Source organism: Tribolium madens, unplaced genomic scaffold (assembly GCF_015345945.1).
Source record: "Tribolium madens isolate multiple individuals breed KSU strain unplaced genomic scaffold, Tmad_KSU_1.1 Scaffold_1;HRSCAF=32;Tcas5.2_LG8, whole genome shotgun sequence".
Lineage (NCBI taxonomy): Eukaryota > Metazoa > Arthropoda > Insecta > Coleoptera > Tenebrionidae > Tribolium > Tribolium madens.
Genome location: NW_025400984.1, coordinates 2,483,595 through 2,508,963, shown reverse-complemented (window position 1 = coordinate 2,508,963; position 25,369 = coordinate 2,483,595). Strand labels below are relative to the sequence as shown.

Here is a 25,369-nt window from a genome sequence, read left to right as displayed (position 1 = left end):
GACATGTCGAAGAAAAGCATTTGAGAGTAACATTATGTAAATTATTATTAGTGTTCCAGACCAATTCTAGTAAAAATTCAAATTGACATTTTAGACTTTGTCCTTGCAGTTGGAAGATTTTTCGTTCAATAATTAAGTATAATGTAGATGTATCTAAAGAAAATGTTCTTTTGACATCAGTAGTAATTAGATGTGGTCTATTTGCTCTACTTGGATCAATATTGCGTGTGTAAAAATATGGAAAAACAGTTTTTAATAAAAACGTTATGTTTATTGAGATGTTATTTTAGTCTGATATATCGTGAGAGTAGGGAAAGTTTCGAATATATTTTAATATTCTACGTTCTAACGTTTTTGAAAAAAAATTGTTTTATTTACACTTGCAGACTAGTGAATAATAAATGCTCCAAAAGGGGTTGTAGAATACATATGGTTGGGAACAGAATTTTTAATTGCAGGCCTGTATTTAGTCTAGTTAGAAGGTAAACACACTAAAAGTCCTCTTCGAGGTGAACAATAAAAATATTCTGGAAGTTCAAAATTCGTTTCAAGCCGATTCTGAAATAGCACATGAGTCCGCAAAAACGTTTTAGTTACGTCTTCCAAACAATATTTTTTGTTAAAATTCTCAAAAAACGAATTCACACCTCTTATTAGTTAAAAAAAAATTGCCACCATATTAACCACATTGACTTTTTCGTCCGGAAAAACTATTTTTGGGGACTGAGTACCTAAAATAACCATTTTTTTATTAAAGCTAATTTTATTGCAGTAGGAATAGTAAGTACTGTACTTATCTTTGTTTAAATTGTTAAAAAAAATCATATTTACTACGGAATAAAATTCAAATATCAGAAAAACATACTTCTGAGAGTTAAAAAATCAATTGTTTTTAAAAATAGTTAAATATGGTAAAAAAGTAGTGTACTATATGCTCCTGAAAATAGCTGTTTTAGGGACTCATTTGAAAATAAGTCTTTTCCGAACTCAATAAAATAGTACGTAAAAAGATTTACTACTTCTACTTTTTTTAAATGATTAAGTTTTGATAAAGATAAGTATTGTGCAATGTTTCTTATCATAGTTAGGAAGCAAACTTTTCTTGAGATAATCTTTATGTTGCATATTTTTAATACAATATGATTTCTTCCTATCATATTTTTTCTATAAGAATATGTAGGTATAAACAAAAATGCAGGATGACATTAATAGTTGTGCAGAAGAGGACAAAAGATACGAAATTACCCTAACTTATCTTATTCGAATGTTTAGAGTTTTTAAGAAATGGAAGGATTTAGTCACCGAATAAATTTAACTTTTTTGCACAACCTTAAACTTCATCAACTAAAATTATAATCAAATATCATCTCCGGCGTTAGCTCTTCAAAATATACTACATTGTTTAAAAAAAAATAGAATAAAAAAGAGTCACAGAAAAAATTTTCTTATATTAAAAAAATAATAATAAGATAAAAATGTTGCATAAATTTTTTCGCAAAGATAAAAAAATTTACCGACTATTAGCAATGTAAAACATTTAAATAAATTAACTCTTCAAAAGATATAAACTTACTTTATATTGCATTTAATTTTTCGACCATAAAATGGACTTATCTCATAAAGTATAAAAATTTAAATAAAGCAAGTTGAGTTATTTTTCCGTCTTTAGAACTGTTTACTTAAAACGCGTTTTTATATAAAAAAAACCAAGACAAATAAGTAAAAAAAAAACATCGAAACAATAGATTTCAAAATTCGAAATAATAGTTTTTTTATTTTATTTCCTGATTATTACCAGGTTTAAAAATAGCTACTGTGTTTAATTTATTTGGATTAATTCTTAAAACAACATCATAATCATGGTGAGCCGCAATAAAAATATTGCTAATCTATAAATAACTCATCCTGATAACATATTAAAACAGATATCGTCAGCAATTGCAAATTAATTCAGTTCAGAATGAAGTCCAACGTCCCATATGTTGTTTTATTTACAATTCAAATAATTCAAATATCGCATCACCAACCGATAGGTAAAAAAACAGGAAATGCAACACACACGACCTATTTTACACTTTTATCAAGTCTGTGTACTAGAATATTGTTAATTGTTATCTAATCTCAAGTATAATGTGACATAATTGTAAAAATCAAACAACACTAAGTTTCTCTACCTAATTCTTGATAAAAATGTTTTCCACAGATATGCCTAGCGAAATCAAAAAACTTTTACTGGAAATTACTCCAAACTTTGATGAAAATCTGAAGCGGGTAAGTGGTGTTTTTGTTAAAAATTTATTTAATTGAAATGGTGTGAATCAGGCTTTCAGGAATGAAGGGGTCAGGTTACAAAGAATGCAAAACTCTGGGCGGAATATTCATCAACTCGACGACGTTCTCTTGTCAATAGATGATACCAAAATGTACGTTGTTTTCTTTATTTAGACTAACGCTGGATTAGAAATAATTTTGATAAAAGTTTGTAGTTCATTTATTAGTGCGCTAGAAACTGCGGGAGTTGTACTGAGTAATGATTCCATACTTAATTAAGTTTATGTGAAGTAACGACTGCAAACAAAACTAAAACTTGCTGCAGTATTTTAATCTAGCGTACTAGGAAATTGTTTTAAGCCATTTTTAAAATAATTAATTTTAATATAAGTTACTTGGGAAAATGAAAATATACAGGCTGTTCCGGCTAAACCCCACATTAGAAGTATTAAAATAGTAGAGTTATCGATTTTTGAATAGGAAGGTGCATATTCAAAAAATTCCAAAAAAGTCTAAATATTTCGAAAACGGTTAAACTTAGGTATAGAGAACGCTGATACATAGCTTTCTATTTAAAATAACAAAGTTGCTACCCACTTCCGGTGTAACCGGAAGTGCCGCCATCTTGAAAATATTTTCATTGAGCAGGGACCTAACCAATTATAACTGTTAACAAAATTTTAAATAAATGTTATTGTTAAAACTTCCAATATTTCTAATGTGGGGTTTAGCCGGAACAGTCTCTACTATACCTATTAACATACCTAGGATGTAATGAATGTCATAACAGCTGCAGATGTCAGTTTGAAATCCGACCGAGTATCGAGGATTTTAAGACAACTAAGGCTGTTACGTTATGACATTATTACATCCTAAGTTTGTTCAAGATTTTATCGGTTTCTGTCGAATAAGCCAAAAATTGGAACAAATTAAATCCAAAAATTCTAGGATGTAATGACAGCTGCAGAGGTCAGTTTGAAATCCGAGCGAGTTTACAATTTTACAATATCGATATGTCAGTAAAAATGACATATGGATATTGTAAAATTGACAATTCAATATTGTAAAATTTTACAGCAATCAATAAGGTTATGCCATAGTTACCAGACTATTTTTGTGCATGTAACATTGCTCTTAACAGACAGAAACCGATAATAGTACATTACAAGCGAGGTGGTAAATATGGCATTACCCCGAGTGCTTATGTATACGATGTATAATGCCATTACTACCGAGGTTTGTCTGCTACTTTATTCACAATTTTTTTTTATTTTTAATCAAAAATTTGAATAAAATAAAATTCTAACAAATTTAAGGGCCAAACGTAGTAGGCCATCTAAAATGGCGTTTGACTTTTGACATTTCAGAAATGTCAAAAAAAATATTGAAATAATGTGTGAATCTGATATTAAAATTGTTGAAATGGAGTAATGCGCTCCCCCAGAAGTAAGAAAAACTGCTACAGAAGCAATTGAATACCAATTTAGCAAAATATTATGCGTAACTTGACAATTTGAAAGAAAAAATTCCCGGTATTTTTGTAATTTTAACGTTGGCAATCCTATTTTAATGTTGGCAATCCTGCATATTACCGCCCAAGAGAAGTAATGTTGTTACTCCTCAAGAGATATAATGATGTGTTTCCCAACCTTTAAAAGGTTAGTAATAGCCATATTACATTATTGATTGTGAATAAAAATTATTACAGGTATCTACAGTTTTGTATCATTGACGTTTTTCCAAATAGTCAAAAAATGATCAAATTGTCCGTGGCAAAACACGTGAGCCTTATTAATTTTCATATTCTCTGTTTCTAAATTACTTAGTGTTGCCAACTTAATTTCAAAGTCACAGGCGCTTTGATAAAAATTGAATTAAGGTGTGGTATTTAAAACCTGTGATAACAGAACTAGTCCATTGCAGCGAGCTGCGCAACCTGAAATTTGCCTGGATTCCGGACTTCCGCATCCTGGACATGTCCAGCGACCTACCGATGTCATGCCTAGACTTAAGCCTAAACCTGGGCAATTTGCGGATCGAGGGCGAATATGAAGCCAACAACACCACACTCAGACGATGGTTACCAGTATCTCACGTTGGCCGAATCGTGTAAGTTACAACCGAAACTGGCAGTAAATCCCAATTTTTCATTGGTCGTTTCAAATCTCCGGAGAGATTTATTTTTAATGGAATTCGTTAATCGAAAGGTCGCTTTTACAGGATCGGCTTTAACAACGTCCGAGCGAACGGAAAAGTCGGCCTCCTTCTCAACCAGGATTCTTTCGTTCCGCAGAATTATGATATTATATATGAACCGACGGATGTTGTTATTAGGGTGAGACGGTGATGACGTGAGGAAAAAAGAGAATAATAGGGGTGTTTCAGGTTAGTTATCACGTGGATGGCGAAAATGAGGTACAAAACGAGATTACCAATTCAAATATCGGTAAGTTTTTACATACAGGGTGTTTCACGTAATTTTATGAGGCCTGCGCCTGTAAGATGCAATCAATAATACATATTCCGATACAAACTCGATTACAAATTTTGAAAAATTGAATAATCTTCTCTAGTTTGTCCACCCTTTAAAAAATTACAACGTTTTTAGTTAGTTAGTGATTAAGATAGATAAACTAGAATCATATTCATGCCGTCTCTTGATAGAACAAATTATAATTGTTTCTGAAAAACTGCAGTTTATGACTATTAATGAAACAGTGATTAGTTTGACAACTGGGTTTCCAAAAATTAAATTGTTAGAAGTGTATTTTTTGTATCCAGTGTTCTGTGACTTTTGTATATTTGGGTGCGTGCAAGCCTCGTGAAGTTGTGTGAAACACGCTGTATTTTGGGGACAATTTTTGTGTGTGTGTGTGTGATATGCAAGTACTGTTTTGTCGCTTGTAATCACATGACGAAAGGTCAACATATTATAAGCCAGACTAGACTACACAATTAAAGTCTTTGTAACAATTTAAAGCCTTTGATGCATGGAGTGAGTACAAAGTAATTTGCATTTAGATACCTACGCTACATACTAGACACTAATATTGTTTACTACTAAAACCGAAATATCTACGAGGTAAAACAGTTGTCAAATTTAAAGACTTTGTTTCTTTAATCAGTTTTTAGAGCATCCTTATTATTAAGAATTTATATAAAAAGACTTAAATTTAATCTGGAAAATCTCATCTAGGTGATGCTGCATTTTCCGTTTGTAGGAGTAAAAGAATGTAAATTTTATTAAAAATTGAAATACGAGTAAATAGTTAATTTGCTTTTCTTTTTTTATTTTACAGGTGCGCCAGAACTTGCGACCGAAATAAAAATATTTAAGAAATTCTAAGTATAAAAATTTCGAAGTTATGAGTTTAAATTTTGCACTTTGACTCTATTTCTGTTGTAAAAATAGTTTTCCAAGTTTTTTTGCTACAGGCTATTAGAAGAAGAAACAAGGAAGCTGTATCCTAAATTGTTAACTCTGTTTAATGTTATTTGTGGCTATTATTGGCAAAAGTTTTCTACCTTTACTAAATAATTATAAAAAAACATATATAAGAATATTAGTATCATTAAATGGACATAAAATATGTCAAATGTCAAAAAATAAATGTCAAATTTTTTTGGCAAATAGAATTTTTTAAACATTTTTTTTCATTTTCCTGGTATCTTATCTTACTTGAAATTTTTCTCTGGGGCGAGAGTTCTGATACACCCTGTATGTCTTTTTCAACACATACGTATAATAACAGATTTTAAGATTCTATTTTATAATTTTGATAAATAAAAATTGAATTTGTAACTCACATACCTACACCATACTAAGAAATATTTTTTGTAAATAATACTATAGAAATTTTTTCAAAACTTTATTGGCAACTGTTTTTAAAAAATAAACTAATAGTTTTTTAAGACGATTAAAACGAGCATAAATGTTTATAATTAATTGTTTAGTTTGTTTTAAATAAACATGATATAATAAATGAAACTTGTTCATGTATGGTATTACTCATTTTTTGATTGCAAATAAATAACAACATATTATGTAAAAAATTCAATATGTTAATTTTGGTGGCTTTATTTGACAAAACTACATGAATATTGCGTGACTCATTACTTTTATAAGAATCTAGATTAGAAATTTTTATATTTAACACAAAATTTCATATTCATATTTATATACAGTGCCCCCGAATTGGTGAAACTACTTTTGTAAAAGGAAAAAAAATAGATTTTAATTTTTATTTTTTGGGGTTCAGCCCTCATTGGTTAATGATTAATTTTTAACATAACTTTAGTTCTAAAAATCGATATCTTGGCAATTTTCAGTTATGTGGGAAATACGACAAAAAGTTGTTCTTTTAGCTCCCTAAAATTCAAGCAAATATAGACAGACTTTACCAAATTTCAAAATCAGCGTCCAACTATGATTTTTCATTTTTTTCTAAGAATTGCTTTTTATTAACAGATGCGCCAAAAAGTTATGTAGTACTAATAATCTAAATGATCCGTAATAAAAGAACTGTTAAAAATAAAATTCTTTGATTTGTAAATTAATAAACTTAAAAAAATTAAAAATCATAGTTGACCGATGTTTTTGAAATTTGATATACGGGCCTAGATGTTGATTCGAAACAACTTTTTTTTAATAACTTGTTGCATTGACCACCACAGAAAAATCAAAAAAATAAATTAAAAAAATGTCTAAGGCATACTTGATCTTTTAGAACTAAAATTATATTAGAAATTAGTCTTTAATCAAAAATACGCGTACCTGAGCTTCAAAAAATTAAAATTTAAATCGAGATTTTTTTACATTTTACAAGAGTCGTTTCACTTATCGGGGGACACACAATATGGGATACATTTTGCAACTTGGTTCGAATACGACGAACTCGTTTAAATGTATTGTATTAGCCATGTCTTTAGTAAAGTGCCTCAGGTTTTTGAGAAAATAATTCGTTTAAAAGCATCACAAAATAATCTAGTAAGTGTATAAGCCATTCATCGATCCACTAAATATTAAAGAACTCTTCAAACAACGAACAGGGCCGTAATGTAATTTTAAACGGTGGAAACACTTTATTTTTCTTTCAGAGGCGACGTTGGGCAAGACGGTGTGGATTCAGTTGACTGAAATATTGTCCAACCTGTTGCATAGGCAATTGGCGGAGGTTGTAGTGGAGTTTTCCGTCACTGAACTTCTGGTTGACAGAGACGAGGAATACAGGTAAAAACTCTAACACTTTTAATCCAAGGTCTAATAAAATTGGCCTCTTTTTTCTCATCAATTTGTAATTTTCGTTTTTATTTTTTCGAACGAAAACTAAAAAATATGGCGTCCATAAGATAATCCCAAGTTGAGTGTTGTAATTCCGATATCAAGAACGCCTTGGAAAATATCATGACAGATTTAGATTCCTTGTAATAAAGTGCTTTAAGAACGTGCTAATTAAAAACATCTATAAGTTTTTTAGTTTTCGCTTGAAAAATTAAAAACGAAAATTACAAATTTCCGTTTTTTTCCAATAATTCAAAAACTAAAAATGCCACATTAAATATTCTTTTAGATTATTGTACAGCATAAAAATGCGCAACTTTGCCCTAATTTAACCGACCTAGTATCGCTTATAATAACTGAGATCCCCATGGTGGAGCTCGAAAAACGAACACCCTGTATGTCTGTACTTCAATTAAAATGAAAAAGTAGTTATTTATTATTTATGAATTTTATCTTTTTGAGCATATTAGCATCTCGGCTGACGCCTCGACGCTAAATTGCTCTCAGATTTTATCGTCGTGTACAATATAAAATTTTATTCAATCTTCACTAATTTTGTAGTCAATTTGGTCGATATTTATAATTATAAATGTCAAAGTAAAACTTAACAATGAAATGTCAAAAATCGTTACCAACTAACAAACGCAGATATACAACAATAGATATATTTTTTATCATCTAGACGATAAAATTTCATTTTAACATGAAGAAAAGAGTAGATAAAATTCAATTTTAACATAGAGGATTGAATAAAATAGATTTTTATTACTCAAGTTATTCTAAGAACGTTTTTATCAACCTTGTCTATGTCTAAATTTAGCCATTTTTGAAATATTTCTGTATTTAAAAAAATTTGCACCTGCCTTTTCAAAAATCAATAACTCCCTTTTATTTGTTATTACAAAATCGTCTTTATGCATTTGAAAAAAAAAAACAAAATTATTTTCTATAGTGTAGAAATAATTGAGAAAAATAATGATTAAATACCTAAAATTTTGTTCTGACAAGAAATAAAGTTTTGTTCAAACAGTTTGCCTATTTTTAAACATAGGTGAAACACTAAAAATATCGTGTATGGGTTACCTATTAAACAATTCTGTAGAATTTAAAGACAAGAATTTTCTTTCCGAACGCAATAAATTCTAACACGCAAAGCGATTATTCAAGTCTGAATAAAATCCACCCGTCCGTCTCTAAGACAAGGGAATGGTATTAATGACCACCGGCGTCGAATCTCGCGTTAATTGCCCACTCACCATTAATTAACAACCCGGAAAGCATCTCTCAACAATTATACCACGCGATAAGCCGTCACCCGCCCCTAAGTACCCACTAATAACGACTCGAACTCGCCATAAATTGTTAGTATCGTCCAGAGGTAATTTCCACCTTGATTAGACCGAAAATTGGCATTTTTACTGGCACTTTTATGCTATCATCAAGCGTTTTGTATGCGAGATAACGTCGACAAGAAATCGTTTAATTTGCTCCAGAGAATACGCCAAGGGACAAGCGGCACGAGCCAATAAACTCCTGGATTCGCTTTTGTGTTCAGCGAAGGACTATTTGGTAGCGAAGAAGTTGAGGACGGTGAAAACGCCACCCTTCGATGTCGTTTTCAAAGGGAAAGTCTCGGGGGTGCAGCAGGGGACTTTCAGCACCGGGGAAGGGTTCTTGCAAGATCTCGCTACTTTGACGAGGATACACAGTTTTAGTTTGTACGAAGATAAACACAAACTCACGATATATGGAGGGATCAGTTTGAGGGAGTTTAAAGTAAGAAACAGAAATTTTTTACAATTTAATTTCAAGTCATTTTCTTTTCATTCCTGTGACAATTTTAATGTTAATATTATTAAACATCGCAGTCTTTACTTTTCTTCTATTCTCTTTTAATTAACTTGCAAGGCAAAGTTTATAAAACATTTTGTTTTAATTATTAAGTTTTGTTTAATTTTCATTCCCAGTACTGACTAATTGTGCGTCGCTTAGTGATTTACTTATACCGTTTGCCATTTAAGACTTTCCCTCTTTTCTACTTTTTACAATTCTAAACAATTTTTAACACTATCTTTGCTTTGACTTAAATTGTCGAATTTTTAATATTAAAGTCAGTTCAATAACTCAAATCAAGTATATTATATATTATTAAATCAAGTATATTATATCACAAGTTAGAGAAGAAATTTTTTATAGCCGAGCTGTTTATTACCCGAGATGCGTAGCATCGAGACAATTAAAGATTCGAGGCTATAAAAATCTTCTCTACAGTATTGTTTGTTGTATATAACATTTTTTTCACTACTAGCACATTTATTACCCAGAAATACAACGGTGAAAAATATAACCTTACCTAATGGACATGTTGCTTCAGACATAGCATGTCATAATTCACAACTATTATTTTTGTTAATTTACAGTACTACAGTAATTAATTACTTATCTGAGTTATTAACTTAAATTGGAAGTATTATTTTTTTATAGTAAATGAAGTTATGTTATTTTTGTACACTCAGAAAAGTTGAAAATGACATGTCCATAAACCTACCCTCATTATTTGAGTCCTCCTATCTAACCGCACTTATAAACCATCTGCGAGGAGAAAGTAATAAAAATGCTTTTGCATTTGGCCTCAACATTTCTTTTAAGTAAATCTTGTCAGGTGATATTATTTCATCAATGATAGTTAATATAATTAAACGTGTGTAAAGTGTGTTATACGGTGTGTTATGCTGAAACGAGCAAATTTGTAATTTTAAAACGTCATTATTCTGTCTCAGTGGAAATAAAAGTAAATTTTTTCTTGATTTTGGGGTTTTTCTCTGCTTTTTAAGTCCCTCCATAATGGCGGTTTAATTTTTTTGACAGAATTGTAACTTTGACAATTAATTAATTAATTATTATAATTGGTATTATCGACAATACAATAACATTCTGAAAAGATTTGTTGCTCTCATTCATGAAAAATAATAAAACTTCAAAGCATGAGATATTATTTTATTAATAATTATTATAATTAAAGACAAAAATTGTTTTAAATTAAAATAATTAATTTTATTTATTTCAATAAAAGGCAAAAATTATAGATTTTACAAATATTTTATGCATAATCACTAATTAATATCAGTAATGTGTATATTGTTGGCTAAACATTAATGAAGTCGTTCATGCATAATATCCACCAAATTTTGGCAAATTTGTGAGTAGCGGAAATGGTCCCAAACGTTATTAACGTGCTGCGCCAATTTTTTTATTTTAAATTTCGTTCGCGAACTTTGGATTTAGATGAGGCGAATGAGAAACCCATCGTATAATTTCGAATTCTTCATTTCATTTCTGACCTGATCGTCCAGTTGAAATAATCTAAATATAATTCTATGAAGGATCGCTTTGAACCTTTATTATTTTTTACAGAAGTACCAACTAATGTTTAGGTTCGAGATTGTAAGAAGTACTTTTGCAACTAATTTCATAATATGAAATATTTGTTAAAATAACAAAGAAAATACAAAGAAAAAGGTAAAAGTGTTAAAATTTCCCCTATCACAGTAGTATTTCAACATGAAATAAACCCATTAGTTGTTTTGACAGTTTTGACATGGGCAGAAGATTAAAGGTGGAATTATTCTGAAGTTTTTTAAGGAGGAAGTTTAGGTCTTTTTTATTTGATTTTGCATTAATTGCATGTCGAAATATTTTTGTTTGTTCTTGTGATGATAATAGTTTTAAAATAGTATAATAGTATTCTGAGTAGTCTAGGCCTATTTGTATTAATCGAATACCTTGTGATATAGGTAGAGGTATTCACTCACCTCTAATCCATTATTGCCCTTGTTCTATAATGAAAATAATTACACAGGTCCACAAAAAAAGTGGTGAGTGCTGGAGGCCGGACTATGATTTTCTGGCGTATTTTTTCCCACTAAACACGAATCTGAAGTCAAAATTGGGGGGGTCAATAATCGAAAAAAACCCAAAAAACCGATAAAAGTCACGATTCAGTAATTTTTCTGTATGATATTATTATCATGCGGTTTCTGCTTTTTTTATTTATTTTTATTTGTTTTTTTGTGGACCTGTGTATTGAGCACTAGGGAAGAAAAACAACTTCACAACCTCTCGACAAACTATAAAATGATACTTTTTACAACTAGTAGTTAAAAAAATGTTTATGTATCTAATTTTTTTTGGTCGGTTTTATTTGTTCTAACACTGGAATCAAGTTATTACGTATGTTTTAATGGTTAATGTTTAATCTAGCTCGGCTATGAAGGCTACCATGGCGAATACGAAGAAACCGCGGTCTCTGGTAGCATCAAAGGCTCACTCTACAAAAACGAGATTTTTGTCAAAATCACCGTCAAAAAAGAAGGCGAACGTTGTTCGACACAATTAGATTCCGTCCAAGTTGTTGTTATAAAGTAAGTAAAAAATTAATTTCACAATCATCTTTTGTTTCCTTTCTGTATCAGCAAAAAACTGATAATTTTTACAAGCGGGTTTTATTGAAAAACATCCTTATTTTCTTAATTAATTATCTACTTAATTTTTGGTCTCTATTTTCCAAGAAAACAAACGAAATTGAAACAAACGCACTCTGTACTGTTGATTTTCCATTAAGGTCGACGTAAAAATTTATTGCTCGAGAAAGTTTGGAACAAGATTTAAACGTTAGTTTAATAAAACTCAGTTTGTGGTAAAAGCTTATGAAATTTTTAATCGAGACTTGGTGAGACTTTAAATGCACAGTTTATGACAAAAATTCAATAGTAATTTCATAATCACAATAACAATTGTGTTTGCTTTTAGACTGATGAATTTTTAGGTATTAAAAATTGTATTTTGTTGCAACAGGACAAGTGTCAACTGAGAGGGAAAAATTAATAGCTGCTTGAACGTTATTGATAAAAATTTTATTCGAATTTTCCCGTTTTAAAAGTCTTGTGTTTGAGTTTATTGATTCTATTTATAGGCAAAAGGGTGAATTTACATTTAATGGAAAAGACACGTGGCTGACTGAAAGGAATTAATTATTTACATCCACCTCTCCACGATGTCAAAGGGAAAGTTAAAAAATAGTTTGTAACTTTATAAATATTTTTTCAGAAACACCAAAGCTTTTTTTGTTAAAAATCACAAATGTTTTTTTCCAAATTATTTTTTTTCTTAAATAAACTAATATTATGGGTAATATTTAACATCAACACTTTTACTTTTTGAACATCAAATTATCTTATCTATTTTGTGTAACTGGTAATTATTTTTATTTTGAATGTACAGGTTTTTTTGTTGAATTTATAACAAATGCCACATATCATTATTTTCATTCAAATAATAAATTCGCTTTAAATTTTCGAATTTCCATTTTGTAAAAAATCAGTTTGCAACTCTCCGATAAAAGCCATCAGCGTTCCTTTAACTATTCAATCCACACGTGTTATTAAATGGATTTAGTGGGGTGAAACAGTTGCCAACCGCACTGTAATTAGGGTGTTTGTACGGAAATTTGATCAATTAATCGTGTCATTTTACTCGAAAAATATCAGCCGACATAATTTATACCATTATTAGAATGTTTTGAATGCTGCTACGCACTAACCTGAAATACCAATAATAAAATGTCGGCATTATTACCATATGCATGTAAATCCAGCTCTGATTTCCATAAATGTAATTTGTGGAAAAATCTTCGAAGGAAAGAAGTACTTAGTATTCTGAGAGGGTGCGTCGATTTTTTACTGATACGACACAACACTGCCATATAAGCTACATAAGGGATCTGTTTCCGGGTGTCAGTAAGCCTATACAGGGTGATTCATATAACACTACATACCTGACCTACAAAATCCCAGATTTTATTTAATCATAGGTATATTTTAGATATCTTTGGCGGATGTCAATCTGACAACTAATTTGTTTTTCGTAGAATGTCAACAATATAGGGTGTTTACGGTCTTGAGGTTGAAATTTAAATGAGATGATATTCATGGTAGAAGAAAACTAACACGCATAATAAAACAAAAATTTAGGTTGGAAAAGGAAATAATTCATTTTATATTATTTGTTTGAGAACTGCTGCTTCAGCTGCAACAATGGCCATCAGTATCATTAATGACCTTGTGTTTCGTCGTAAATCACGACAACCAATTTATTATTTTAATATTTGCGATCCATGTCCATAAATTTGGAATAAAATTAAAAAAAAACAAATCAAACCTATTAGAAACCATTTTGCTCGAAGAGATTTAACTGAAGATCTTCGAATTTTGATAAAAACTTCAACAAAAACAAATCAAATGATGTGTCAAAATTATGAAGTGACTTTTTTCTGTCATTGTCATGGATACGATTTTTTTATTTGTTACAACAATACAATTTTATCTGAACAAAGAAATAATTCCAATGACTCTCAAACCGTATACCAATATTTTGGAGTTAAATAACATTCTTAATAATAACAATTGTGTGAGGATTTTTCTCGGTTACAGTAATTTTGTACTCTTCTATTTCTAGGCCAATTCCAAGACCGTAAACACCCTGTATAATGACAAGTTAAATTAAAGATTAATGTGTTATTGGTTGAAACAAAGTTCGTTGGGTTTGTTTTTTATGAGACATTCTTTATGTATCTGAGTAACATTATTTAGATAGAAAAACACGTTTAATAATCCATATTGAGAAGAAGTTGCACAACTCACTTTTAGTTGTTTTATTATTATTAAAAATTCCAATTTTTGTAACTACAAGAGTCAAAATGACGAAGAACTTTATATGTAGGCTGGATTGTAAAAAACGCCTCAAGTCGTAATTTTATTATCTTTAAGACATTACAATACTTCTTTGATAAGTTGAACAGTTTTTTTAATCAGTCGTTTGCTTGTCTTAGATAAAATGAATAAAAATGTTATATTCTTTCCAAAACCTACTTTATTTAATTTTGTCTAAAAACAAAATTTAGTGATAAATAATAGTTTGTGAGCTTGTTGAAAGACGATTTAATGAGGAATCCAAAAATAATAAAATATACAGGGTGTTCCATTAAAAAAACTAAAATTGATGTCACTTCCGGCGAAACAAGAAGCAGCATTTAATGAGCATCTATCCCAAACAATAGATGACAAAAAACTGTTCAACTTTTTCTAAGAAGTATTGTCATATATTTGAAAATAATGGAGTTATGACTTGGGGAGTTTTTCATAATCCAGCTTGTATAGTTACAAAAAAAAATTCAAAAATTGGGCTTTTTGCTATGATTTAAATTATTCAAAATATTTTGCTACGATTTTAGAAAAATCGTTAAACCTTTAAATGCAGTAACTTTTTTGAAAATGTAGTGATGAAAGTAGGTTATAATATTTAAATGATTTTTTTGGAGGGATAGGTCAAGTATTAAAATTAAATTAAATACCGAAAAAAGATTTTAATCAACAAAACTGAATTCCTAAATATTCTAATTTGGTGTTAAAAATCTTCCAACAAAACCAATAACACCATTAATTTTGATATAGAACAGAAAAGGATGATCAGCTTTAAAATGTTTAGAAGGCTCAACTATAGGACTAGGTGGAATGGGAATAACTGAAAAAAAAACGAAAATAAATATTAAAAAATATTTTCTAATCTCTTACTGCCGGAGGTCGCAGCTGCAGCTTCTACTCCTCCTTCTTCAACTTTAACAAACGTTTTTTGATTCACGCTATCAATTATCAAATCGCCTTTATTTCCAGCAATTCCACTCAAATCAGCTTCAGTTTCATCAAAAGCTTTGCTGACTCCTAACTAAAAAAAAAATTTTCAATTTTCTAATTTCCATAAAAAATTACTTAGGTACATTTTTTAAAATGTCTTTAAACTCGAAAGTACTCTCGATTGCAAATTTGGGCAACGAGACTTCCACTAATTCCCTTGTGAGATTATGAGAAATCAAAACTCTATCGATTTGTTTCTCAAGCGATGCCAAACCGTTTTTGTTATTAGGTAGAATGAAAGTCATCGAAGCGTTATTTTCGAATGGCAATTCCAAAAATTTTGCGTTCAAATGGGGACACTCGAAATATAAATACTTTCTTCCAATCTGATTGTGCATGGTTTCAATTTTTCGCACTTCTGCCTTTCCTGTATAGAAATTTTCTTCAAACGTGGCTGTTGGTGGAAAAGGGATTGACCAATGACCTTTGAAATGTACAGCATTAACCAAAACCAATCTAGTCCTGTCATTTAAAATATCAGGACTGATCAAATCCCGAATTTTATTATTTGTTTGTTCTTCAACCCACTGGTTTATAATTCCAGCCGCTTCATCTTTTTTAGAAAAATCGATATTTTTACAATCGGCGTGAAACACCTCACTTGCAATTTTCTTAAAATCTGGCAAAACTGGAAATTTTTCTTTGACGTAAATTTTATTCGCACTGTGGATATCCAAGGTTGGAAGCACAGTTTTGTACAAATTTTGAATTTTGGTTTGATCATTTGGTAAATGGAGTACAGACCGAATTTCTTGAGCTGTTTCATCCCGGCACCCGGATTGGGCTAAAGCCAACACTGTTTCAGCTGATAGTGGACTTATCAGTAGATTTTTACCATTATACTTGTTGTTTTTGAGAATTTCCTACGTTTTGTGTAAGTTTTTAATTGAAATTTAATTCAGTTACTTACTTTATAGAGAGAAGATGCAAACAAATCATTTGATTTTTGGAAATCCTTGTGAATATCTTGGCAAAAAACCGCAGTAATTGCAAATAAAAAGATTAGGAATTGCATCTTTCACAAGTTTCACAGCGACTGTCGCATTTATTTTCTAACTTTAGTTAATTAAAGTTATGTAATCTCTTCTTGCTAGCAAAGGTCACGGCTTTTGTCACAATCAGTTTTTAGTTTTTTTTTAATTAAGAGATTGCATCAATGGAGATTTTGTCAGACACTCTGTATATGAGTTTCGCTTAGAATTAAAGATAATTAGAAGTGTTGTTTTATCTCTTGTGTTTTAAAAGCAGAGTTTATTTCAAATATTGCTCCCATGGGGGGATACTAAAAGAGAGGTGATCAACTGACTTTGCACAAAAGCGTAATTTTCATTTAGCAAACCTTGTCTGTTGAGTGTTAGCATTAGTTATAAAATGCAAAGTAAGAGTTATTCAGTTCTGAAGAGATTCGCTCGATATAATCACAATTTCTTAAAAGATTTTTATTAACAGCAAACCTACAATATTTAACGCAAAATATCAATTATGGATATTACTAAACATTTTTTAGGTGCCACTATACAGGCTGATTTTTGTAGGGCTTACATTAGAAACTTTTCAACTTCTAATGTAGCGACACCTTTGAAATTTTGTATGTAATCAGAATCAATCATTCTCAATTTAATTAAATTAGTTACAAAATAACTGATCTTTCGGAACAATGAGAAATTTGCACCAACTTTGAAATTTTAAATGGAAACCCCCTATTAAAAAACGTACCCAAGTTGTTTGTATAATCACAGCTCTTGAAATCTTTTGCAATAAATGAAATTTGTTTTGCATTTGGTTACTGAAGGTTTGAAAAATCTTCTAAAATAGCTCAAGATTGTCAACTCTGAAATTTCAAGGCTAATATGTTTTTTTTAAAATGGTAATTAAAACAGCTATAACTTAGTTTTTTCAAATAACATCACCCTATTTGCTCTCTATTTTTATAGAAACTTTTATCCTATACCTATCTGCTTCAGTTTTGAAGTAATCACGAAAAACGGGTTTTAACTCTTTATTACCATTGTTAATTAAATAGACTTTGGAAAATGGTCAATAATTGTCACATTTTGACATTTTAACTAGTTTTTAACTTATGTATCATTGAATAAACTGTAAAACAATAATAATAATTCTGGCATATTAGCAACCAAGGTGTATTAGACCTATTTGTAACTTATGTTAATAAAAATCTTCATAAATTTGAAAAAACTAAGTTATAGCTATTTTTGATGACTATTTAAAAAAAATCATATTAGCTTTGAAATTTGAGAGTTGACAATTTTGAGCTACTTTAGAAGATTCTTCAAACATTCAGTTATCCAAAGCAAAAAAAAAATAATTATTGCAAAGGGTTCAAGAGCTGGATTTTTTGAATATACCTTTGCAAATAAAGATTTTGACAAAACAATTGACATATGTCACAAACTATGGCAGATAAGTACCAACAACTCAGTTCGTTTTACTCAGTTTGAGAAAGCAAATTCAAATCTGCAGTCAGACAGAATGGCTACTTACCAAGTAAAATTTCACTTTTTTGTAGTTTTGGAAGTTCAACCACTTTAAAAATAATGTAGTTAAATTAAGAATTGTCGATTTCAATAGCATATTGGAACTTGGAAATTAAAAACTAGACTAATGTAGACCTTTTAAAAATCACCCTGTATATTGTAATTCAAACGTATATGGCGTAACTTTAACATACTCGTACTTTAAAGTTTTTTTTTATGATTTTGTTTCTCATTTTCACTACCACAAAAATTTCATACAGTGTAGAAACATTTATATAAAGTATATGTACTCGTAGCTCTTAAACCTCATTTTAAACAGTTATAACAATCAAAAAGTGTTGTTTTACGAACAGTAGGCACTTAAATTTAATAGTTTAATGAAACGGAAAATAAAAGTATAATTGATTTTCCTCCAAACTTATTTTCAGATTCGATTTTAGTAATTCCCAACCGAATTGTGTGTATTAATAGAAGCATATGTGTAATAAATTCAAGTAATTATAAATCACCTGTCACGGAAAAGCTACTAAACATCCGTCACAATTGTTTCAGACATACTAAAACCATTATAAGAGCATATTAACATTTCACCAGTTATTTGTCATAATAATTTAACGAGGCCAAAAACGCTTCGGTGCTGTACCACAGCTTTTTATCCGTAATAATAACCATTATTGCCCTATAACTCATATTTAATATTTTCCTCGCAAATTTTAACTCATATGTGCATCTAGAAATTAGAAATAAGGCCTATTTTACATGTGATTTATACCATTCAATTAAATTTTTGATTAAAGTAGCATGTGATTTTGAGATTATATTGGCAACATTGAATAATATAAAAACAGAAGACAGTTATGAGACTTGTCGTGGCCGAAAATGAATGTGGCAACAGTGCATTATTGGTGACAGCACTTCTCGGAAATGAATGACAATTGATTATAAAATTGTGACGTTTGAGTTTAATAGTCAATGTTGCCAAATTAAGATTTTGGTCAGGTCTTTACATTATGCAGTGTTGCCAACTTAATTTTAGAATGTGTTGCAATTTATTATTTTGGGAGAGAATCAGAGAGGTTGTCAAGTCGAATACTTTTGAAATAAGTAGGCTTGTGCTCTACTAAAGGGACCTATAACAAGGAATTGAGTCCAAGTCAAGATAGCACTTCAATTTTTCAGAGTAATATTCGTTGCATGTCTATGGAGTTATTCACAGAAACTTCCTCCTAGCGAATCCAATTAAAGTGCTGATGGAAAAAGGCAGGTGTGGAGTCACTTCATGTGGTGAAACTGATAACATTGTACGTACTTTAGTTTCTTGTAGGTATATTGAACCTAAACAGAAACTAGATCAAACTGTTTCAAACATTTTAGGGGAGTAACACATGAATTTAGGTTTATTTAAATTTGCAAATGTGATCGCTTCACATTTATCGCAAAAACATGATTCTGGATTAAGTTAAACGGTGTATGAATATAATTCATTTGCAAAATTACTGGTTTTATGAGAATTAACTGTAACTAGATTTTATACTTTAAGGATTTGTGACTCGTGGCATAAAGTGATTTAAAAACAAAAAAGTTGAGAAGCACTGCAGTAAATTATGATGTGATTGAAATTTTTTTATTATAAATATGTTTTAAAATAAGGTTTATCCAAAAAAACTAATGACAAATCTCAAAACTCGATTGTAACTTTTTAGATGAAAGATAAAATTAGTTTTAGAATTCTTGTTTGAAACTTGTCTAAAAGCTCTACAAATAATTGCCATTCTTGTGAAGTTTAATTTAGAAATCGGCCAGGAAATTGAAAACTTTACTGCTACTTAAATCGACAAAATAATTTATAAATTGCCAATAGTAATCGACTTGTTCTTCAGATGTAAAATTTGTAACACTCAACAAAGACAATGTTTAATCTTTAAACAAATTAAACTGATCATTTTTCTAGTATAAGTAGTAGGTATCTTATTCCCCAATTACGCGTGCTGAATAAATACATAAAAACCCACTTTGGAACAGTAAATTCCCGCTTATGTGATAAGTGATGAATAAATGAAAAAACGGAAACATGTGCGTGCAGTTGAAAGCTTTCACAACGTTGGGATTAAGCATTCAACATCGTTAACACCGACAACAAACAGAAAATGAATCCTTCATTTCTGTTATTCGTCATCAAAGCGTTTTGTCTTCTATGCGAAAACGGTCTTGTCTGGAAAACATTTCCTCTATTAAAGGGAAAATAGTTGGATAGTTGGATACTGAACTGGAATTTATCCTAGGAAAAGTTTCTACAACAGGAAAGAGAAATGTTTTAGCTATGTATGTAATGAAAATTTATGGTTATCGGAAATCAAAAAATTGTATGTATAATCGTATTTCAATGAATTAACATTTCGTGTTTTGTTCGTGATTGAAAATCAAATCGAGATGTTCCAGTAAAGGCAATAACCAGATTGGAGCATGCAAATTGTTATTTTGATATGTAAAACATTATGGTTAGCCAATCTTAATAAACATGCGATTGTTGCAATAGAAAACAATTTAGAATTATTGTTTGTAATCAGAATAGCGAGTACTTTATGTATTCTGTGTTTAGTCAGAATACAAAATTTATAGGGAGTGATTCATCTAAAACTATGAGCTTAACAAACTCAGAGTACATTAATCGTTTATGAGAAAATAGATCAAAAAGAATCAATTATGTTTTCTTATGTGTTGGATGTCTTTGGAAAAAAAAACGTCACCATGAACTGAAAATTTGGCAAATCGACTGTTGTCATTTCGCTAAGGATATTCAAAAATTTAATGAAATAAAATTTATTTATCCACTATCACTCTATAAAGAGACTTTATTCCACATTTTAGGTGCGTATAAAGTACCACTTTATCCACTAGTGGAATAAAGTAACTTTATTCCACTATTAGTAACCAGCACATTTAGGGTGACGTTTAAATGTCAGTTTAATTTTTAATTAAGTTTGGAATAATTTGGGCCTGTGATCGTGGATAAAACGTTATATTGCAGTCGTGTGTTAGTCGCGTTTTATCCACTAACTTAACTGACGTTCTCGCGGTTAAACATTATTGCGTGGATAAAACGCTATCTAACACAATAAATAACTATTCTTGATCAGACATAATTTTCTATGAATCAGTTGGAATTTTTAGGATAAACTTAATACGTTAGGTCCAAGCTAAGACATCCAAATCAATTAAATAAAATTTATAAATAAAAAAAGGCGTCCAAATAGAATTTATTTTTAACACCAATCGATTTTTTTTGTCTTTTAAATTTTGTGACCTCAGAATCAGTCTGGTTGTAGATTGCTGAAAAATAAACTTAAAATAAAACTTAAAAATCTAAGCTTTTTTAAAACTATAAAATTCTGTTTTACTTTGGCCCTTATCTGCCATTAGAATAAGTAGTTTTTAATTGTTATTTATTTATTTTTTGTTATAAAACAACTAAAAACATCTCAATTTACTAATTTGGAAGTAAATCATGTAAATTTTTCTGTTTTTTTTTGTTAGAATTTATAAATAGTATTTTTAAGTTACAACTAAAAGAATATTAAATATGTTGTTGTTTTCTTTACACTTATAACGAACCCTGTATCTTTACAATTTCTAACTGATCAAGTGAAAATAAAAAAGACAAACTACATGAAACACAATTTTGAAGTAACCGTTATTAGTGTATATTATTAGGATGCTTGAAATATCGCTGTAAGTAGGCCTCAGCAAACTTCCTTAACTAAATTTCAGAATAAGAAACTTACCAGTTCCTTTTATTACATTCGAACGACCTGAAACAACTTATAAAAATAAGTAACACATTTATTTTGCCTTTCAGTATTTCGTAAAAGTTTAATAATATAAACTTGAACTAATTTTAAATAAAATTAGATAAATGTTGAATATTGTTTATTTTTGTTTTGTATTTTTTGTTATATTTTAAATGTTTGATATTCTGTTGTTTTTTAAATTATTTTGATTATTTTTTCTTACTCAGTTGCGTGCAGATTTCTCGAGAAGTCTTTTAGACTCAATTATTATTATAAAACCTTGTTGATTACTTGAAACAAGTTGTTATTTACCTACTTATTATTTTAGAAGCAATAGATTTCCTTTCCTAACAGCATAAACAACTTTTCATTCACAATACTCCTCGTGTCTGCTTTGGAAAATATTTACTTACATATTTCTTCTTATTTACGTTTTAGTTTCACGTGCTCGAATTCATCTCACAATTTGGTAATAAATTCAAATTTTATTTTCTCCACTTGATAAACAAGGTAATAAAATGCAATTTTTTTAATCGACTTCTAGTGAGTTCATTAAATTTATACACTTTAATAATATTTACCTACTTTAGTATTACCAAGCTTTAAGTTGTCCGGATGTTTCCGGAATTTACAATGGAGTGGTAACAATAAATTCTCGGATGTGATGCAATAGCTTTCTCAGATGGACGTTTCTCTCGAATTGGTACACCTTGAGTTATTCATGTGGGTTCTACGGCGATTATATGGATAGTGTTGTGTTTTTGTTCTTAGTTGGTACCAAATTTAACACTTGGTTTTTATTTAAAAATGTTATAAATACAAAACTTGAGAGGAAAATGACACTATTCTGTATTGTTCTGTTCTCATTTCTATTCCGGAAGTTTATTCCGAGATATTATGAAGAAATGAAATAATAGTTCACGTGATGATAGATTGACTAATTAGAGATAATGACATGATCGACATTAATTAGTAATATTAAATTCAATATCAAGATATGTAGGTAACCAATGGATTAAGGCTTAACAGGATTAAATCCACTTCAATAAATAACAACACATTTATTGTTTAATAAAAATAAAAAACAGCTCTTCAATGCCACCAAAATGTTCAAAATATTTGTTTTTTTAATTTTATTTTTAAATTATGACTTACTTCCAGGATAATATACAGTAAAGTGAAAGGAATAAATTTATTAATTTGTAAATTGGTCACTTCCATATTTATGAAAAAAAAAACAACTTTGGGTTTGTTATGCAAATACCTATTTTTTATTGCTTTATGTTTGTTAAAAATTGGCCGGAGAATTCTTAAGTGAGACACCCTGTATAGGTAGAAATTTTTTTCTTACATAAAATCAATCAATATTGCTTTAGGCTTATGTTGTAATTTGGCGATTTTTTACCCTTGAGTAAAGCACATTGATCAAATTCAATTCTGATGTAGAAACGCTAAGTTTCTAAGAGCATCAGGAGTTGGGTTAGGAATAGTAATTTACGAGAGTTGGACAAGCGGAAATTGTATTAGATGTAAGCACTGATTTATTAAGATACAAGATTTTGCGACATGTGGCGCATTGCTAAATAAATTGGTGATAAGGGTTCTAATTTAGCCACATGTGTTGAGGATAAATTTAGAATTACAAAACAGGCTCTTTGCTCAACTGAAGAGTTAAGAAAAAAAAAACAGAACAGCTATGTCTGAATAAAAAATAGAGCAATTACTCTTCTTTAACGGCGTTAATTGCCTTATGACTTTCAGCAGTTGTCTGAAAGGGCATCCTGTCATAAGATTGTCTCAAAGCTCTGAATTACGTGCCTGATATAAATGATAAGATAACAGAAGCTGCAAGGAGTAGAATGGTTATTATGTCTGAAACTTTTACAAAGGCGGTTTGAGGTCCTTGGGCAATTTAAAATTGAATCTTGTAAATTTGCTCGATCTAAGAAAATATAATGGTAAAATGTCGGCCTTGGCAATCATACTTTGTTTATTCATGGATGTGATTCATTTGGAAGATATTTGCTTTTATTATCCGGTAAACCGAGTCAATTTGACATTTATTTATGACCTTTCTTTGGACGGTAACAGCAATTTGCCAGCAAATTGAAATATTTATTTTTTCTCTTGTAACATTATTCCGACTGGTGTATTAAGTTGAGAAAATACAACTTCAAAAGAGCTTTTCAACGTCCTTTGAAGCATGATTTTTATCCTTCCAAACTATTAAAAAGTACTGATGTGAAATTTGAATTGCTTTAATTTGAAAAATAAAAGTTTTGTGTCTTGACGTCAAACAACTTTTTAACAAAAATAGTATTGCACACAGTTTCTATTCATTTGGAATAATAAATTTGCAGAAACAAGTTTTACTCCATTGTACTTTTTTAAATTTTCCGTTTATTCAGCTTCATACATGCAAGTAAAATGTTTTAGACAATTGGACGTTTTCTTTATAGAGTTTCTATTCAAGTAAACAATTTTTTTTTGAAGGAATGAGTATTTTTAAGACAAGTTGCAAAGGATAAAATAAAATTTTGCACTACTTGTACATTTTAATCTTTAAATTAAGTTTGTAATAATACAGGATGTGTGAAAACTCGCGCCGCAGAGAAAAATTTCAAGTAAGCTAAGAGACCAGGAACATGGAAAAAATGTTTAAAAAATTCTATCTGTCAAAAAATTTTGACATTTATTTATTTGACATTTCACAGTTTTTTATCTCTATTAAATGATACTGATGATTTTGCAAAAATTTTGCTAATAAAAGCCACAAATAACATTAAGCAGAGTTGCAATTGAAGATGCAGCTTCCTTGTTTCTAAAGTCTGTTTTTTTTTTAAATGGAAATGTCAAACAGTCTTAACGTTGGCATCACTAGTAAATTCATTCATGGTAATTTTAATAAAGGAAGTTAGCAGTTCCGGTTTTTTTAATTAATTTGAAAACAATGTCATTAAACGTCAATACAAAAAATCGTCTAAGAAAATTTAGAGACGAAACACCAAAAAAGAAACAAATTCGGTACACTAACAGTTTTGCGAAGTTTGGAAACGAATAGTTCGCAAGCAGGAAGTTAGAAAAAGGACCCGTTAAAATGTAGACGCAATTTGTAATGCAGGTTTGCTAAATATTCTTAATTTTTAGCAAGAAATTGACAAGAATACAAAATAAACATGAATGAGAAAGAACCTCGGAAAAAACGCAATTAAATTAGTGTCTTGTGCATCGTTTTTGAGGAATGAGTTGTAATAATTTTGAAACTAAAGCTGAAGAGGAATTTATAAAATGCATCAACTTAGATCTCATTTCAATCAATTACACAAAATTTATTGCCAATCATCATAATACCTACTTGTATCTTTTGCTAAATAACTTTTCTGTATATAATCCTTTTTCTTCAAAGTTTTTGTAGCAAGAACCTCATTTTTGCCCACTTACTTGCGGTGTGCTTCTATCAAAATTATAAACACTGTATTCTGTCTTTAGACCATAAGTAATGATGTCTGTCCTCAGGTATTCAATTATAGCGCTTTCAAAGAGCAAACAGGCACACAAGATTCATAAAAGTCAAAATTTTGACAACATTTCAATTTGAACACATAACCATAATTTTTTAAGAAAATTTTAAAGGACTAAAACCACAGAACACCTACAAAATAGAACGCCTACTTAATGGTTTTAAAAAGTTTCTTTGTGGCGTCATCATACGTCCGGCCCGTGAACTAGAAAAGGCGGCAATTTTGAAAATATGTTTTGTTTCAATTTATTATTTTTTATTAAAAT

At 29.8% G+C, this 25,369-nt stretch overlaps 3 protein-coding genes across 7 annotated transcripts in view; 1 reads left to right on the top strand and 2 right to left on the bottom strand.

Moving 5' to 3' along the window:
• Window positions 1-25,369, bottom strand: part of LOC123004448 — a 62,062-nt gene that overhangs the window by 14,325 nt on the left and 22,368 nt on the right. The window contains exon 3 of one of the 2 annotated variants that reach the window (XM_044397728.1): window positions 21,578-21,604. The exons of the other annotated variant lie outside the window; for it this stretch is intronic. The gene's annotated coding sequence lies outside the window, so the exon portion shown is untranslated. The remainder of the gene's footprint in view (window positions 1-21,577; window positions 21,605-25,369) is intronic. 2 annotated transcript variants of the gene reach the window in all.
• The window catches only part of LOC123004450, a 64,785-nt gene that overhangs the window by 33,123 nt on the left and 6,293 nt on the right, over window positions 1-25,369 (top strand). For 3 of the 4 annotated variants that reach the window (XM_044397734.1, XM_044397732.1, XM_044397730.1), the window contains exons 2-9: window positions 2,204-2,271; window positions 2,323-2,423; window positions 4,195-4,380; window positions 4,492-4,606; window positions 4,657-4,717; window positions 7,369-7,501; window positions 9,046-9,328; window positions 11,813-11,973. In XM_044397734.1, coding sequence (XP_044253669.1) covers window positions 2,206-2,271; window positions 2,323-2,423; window positions 4,195-4,380; window positions 4,492-4,606; window positions 4,657-4,717; window positions 7,369-7,501; window positions 9,046-9,328; window positions 11,813-11,973 — 1,106 coding nt within the window. In that variant the 5' untranslated portion in view covers window positions 2,204-2,205. Of the gene's footprint in view, window positions 1-1,943; window positions 2,034-2,203; window positions 2,272-2,322; window positions 2,424-4,194; window positions 4,381-4,491; window positions 4,607-4,656; window positions 4,718-7,368; window positions 7,502-9,045; window positions 9,329-11,812; window positions 11,974-25,369 lie in introns of those variants that run through there. The other variant, XM_044397731.1, reaches the window with a different exon arrangement.
• On the bottom strand, window positions 14,958-16,343 carry LOC123004451 (alaserpin-like). The gene is made up of 4 exons (XM_044397735.1): window positions 16,211-16,343; window positions 15,384-16,163; window positions 15,181-15,331; window positions 14,958-15,130 (listed from the first exon to the last, which is right to left on the bottom strand). Exons 1-4 carry the CDS (start codon window positions 16,313-16,315, stop codon window positions 15,003-15,005), a joined length of 1,164 nt encoding a protein of 387 aa, XP_044253670.1. The 5' UTR covers window positions 16,316-16,343; the 3' UTR covers window positions 14,958-15,002.

Coding starts and splice junctions, on each gene's coding strand:
- LOC123004451 (XM_044397735.1), bottom strand. CDS start 16,315: ATGCAATTCCTAATCTTTTTATTTGCAATTACTGCGGTTTTTTGCCAA. Junction 16,164..16,210: donor TTGCATCTTCTCTCTATAAA/GTAAGTAACTGA, acceptor CACAAAACGTAG/GAAATTCTCAAAAACAACAA. Junction 15,131..15,180: donor TGCAGCTGCGACCTCCGGCA/GTAAGAGATTAG, acceptor TTTTTTTTTCAG/TTATTCCCATTCCACCTAGT.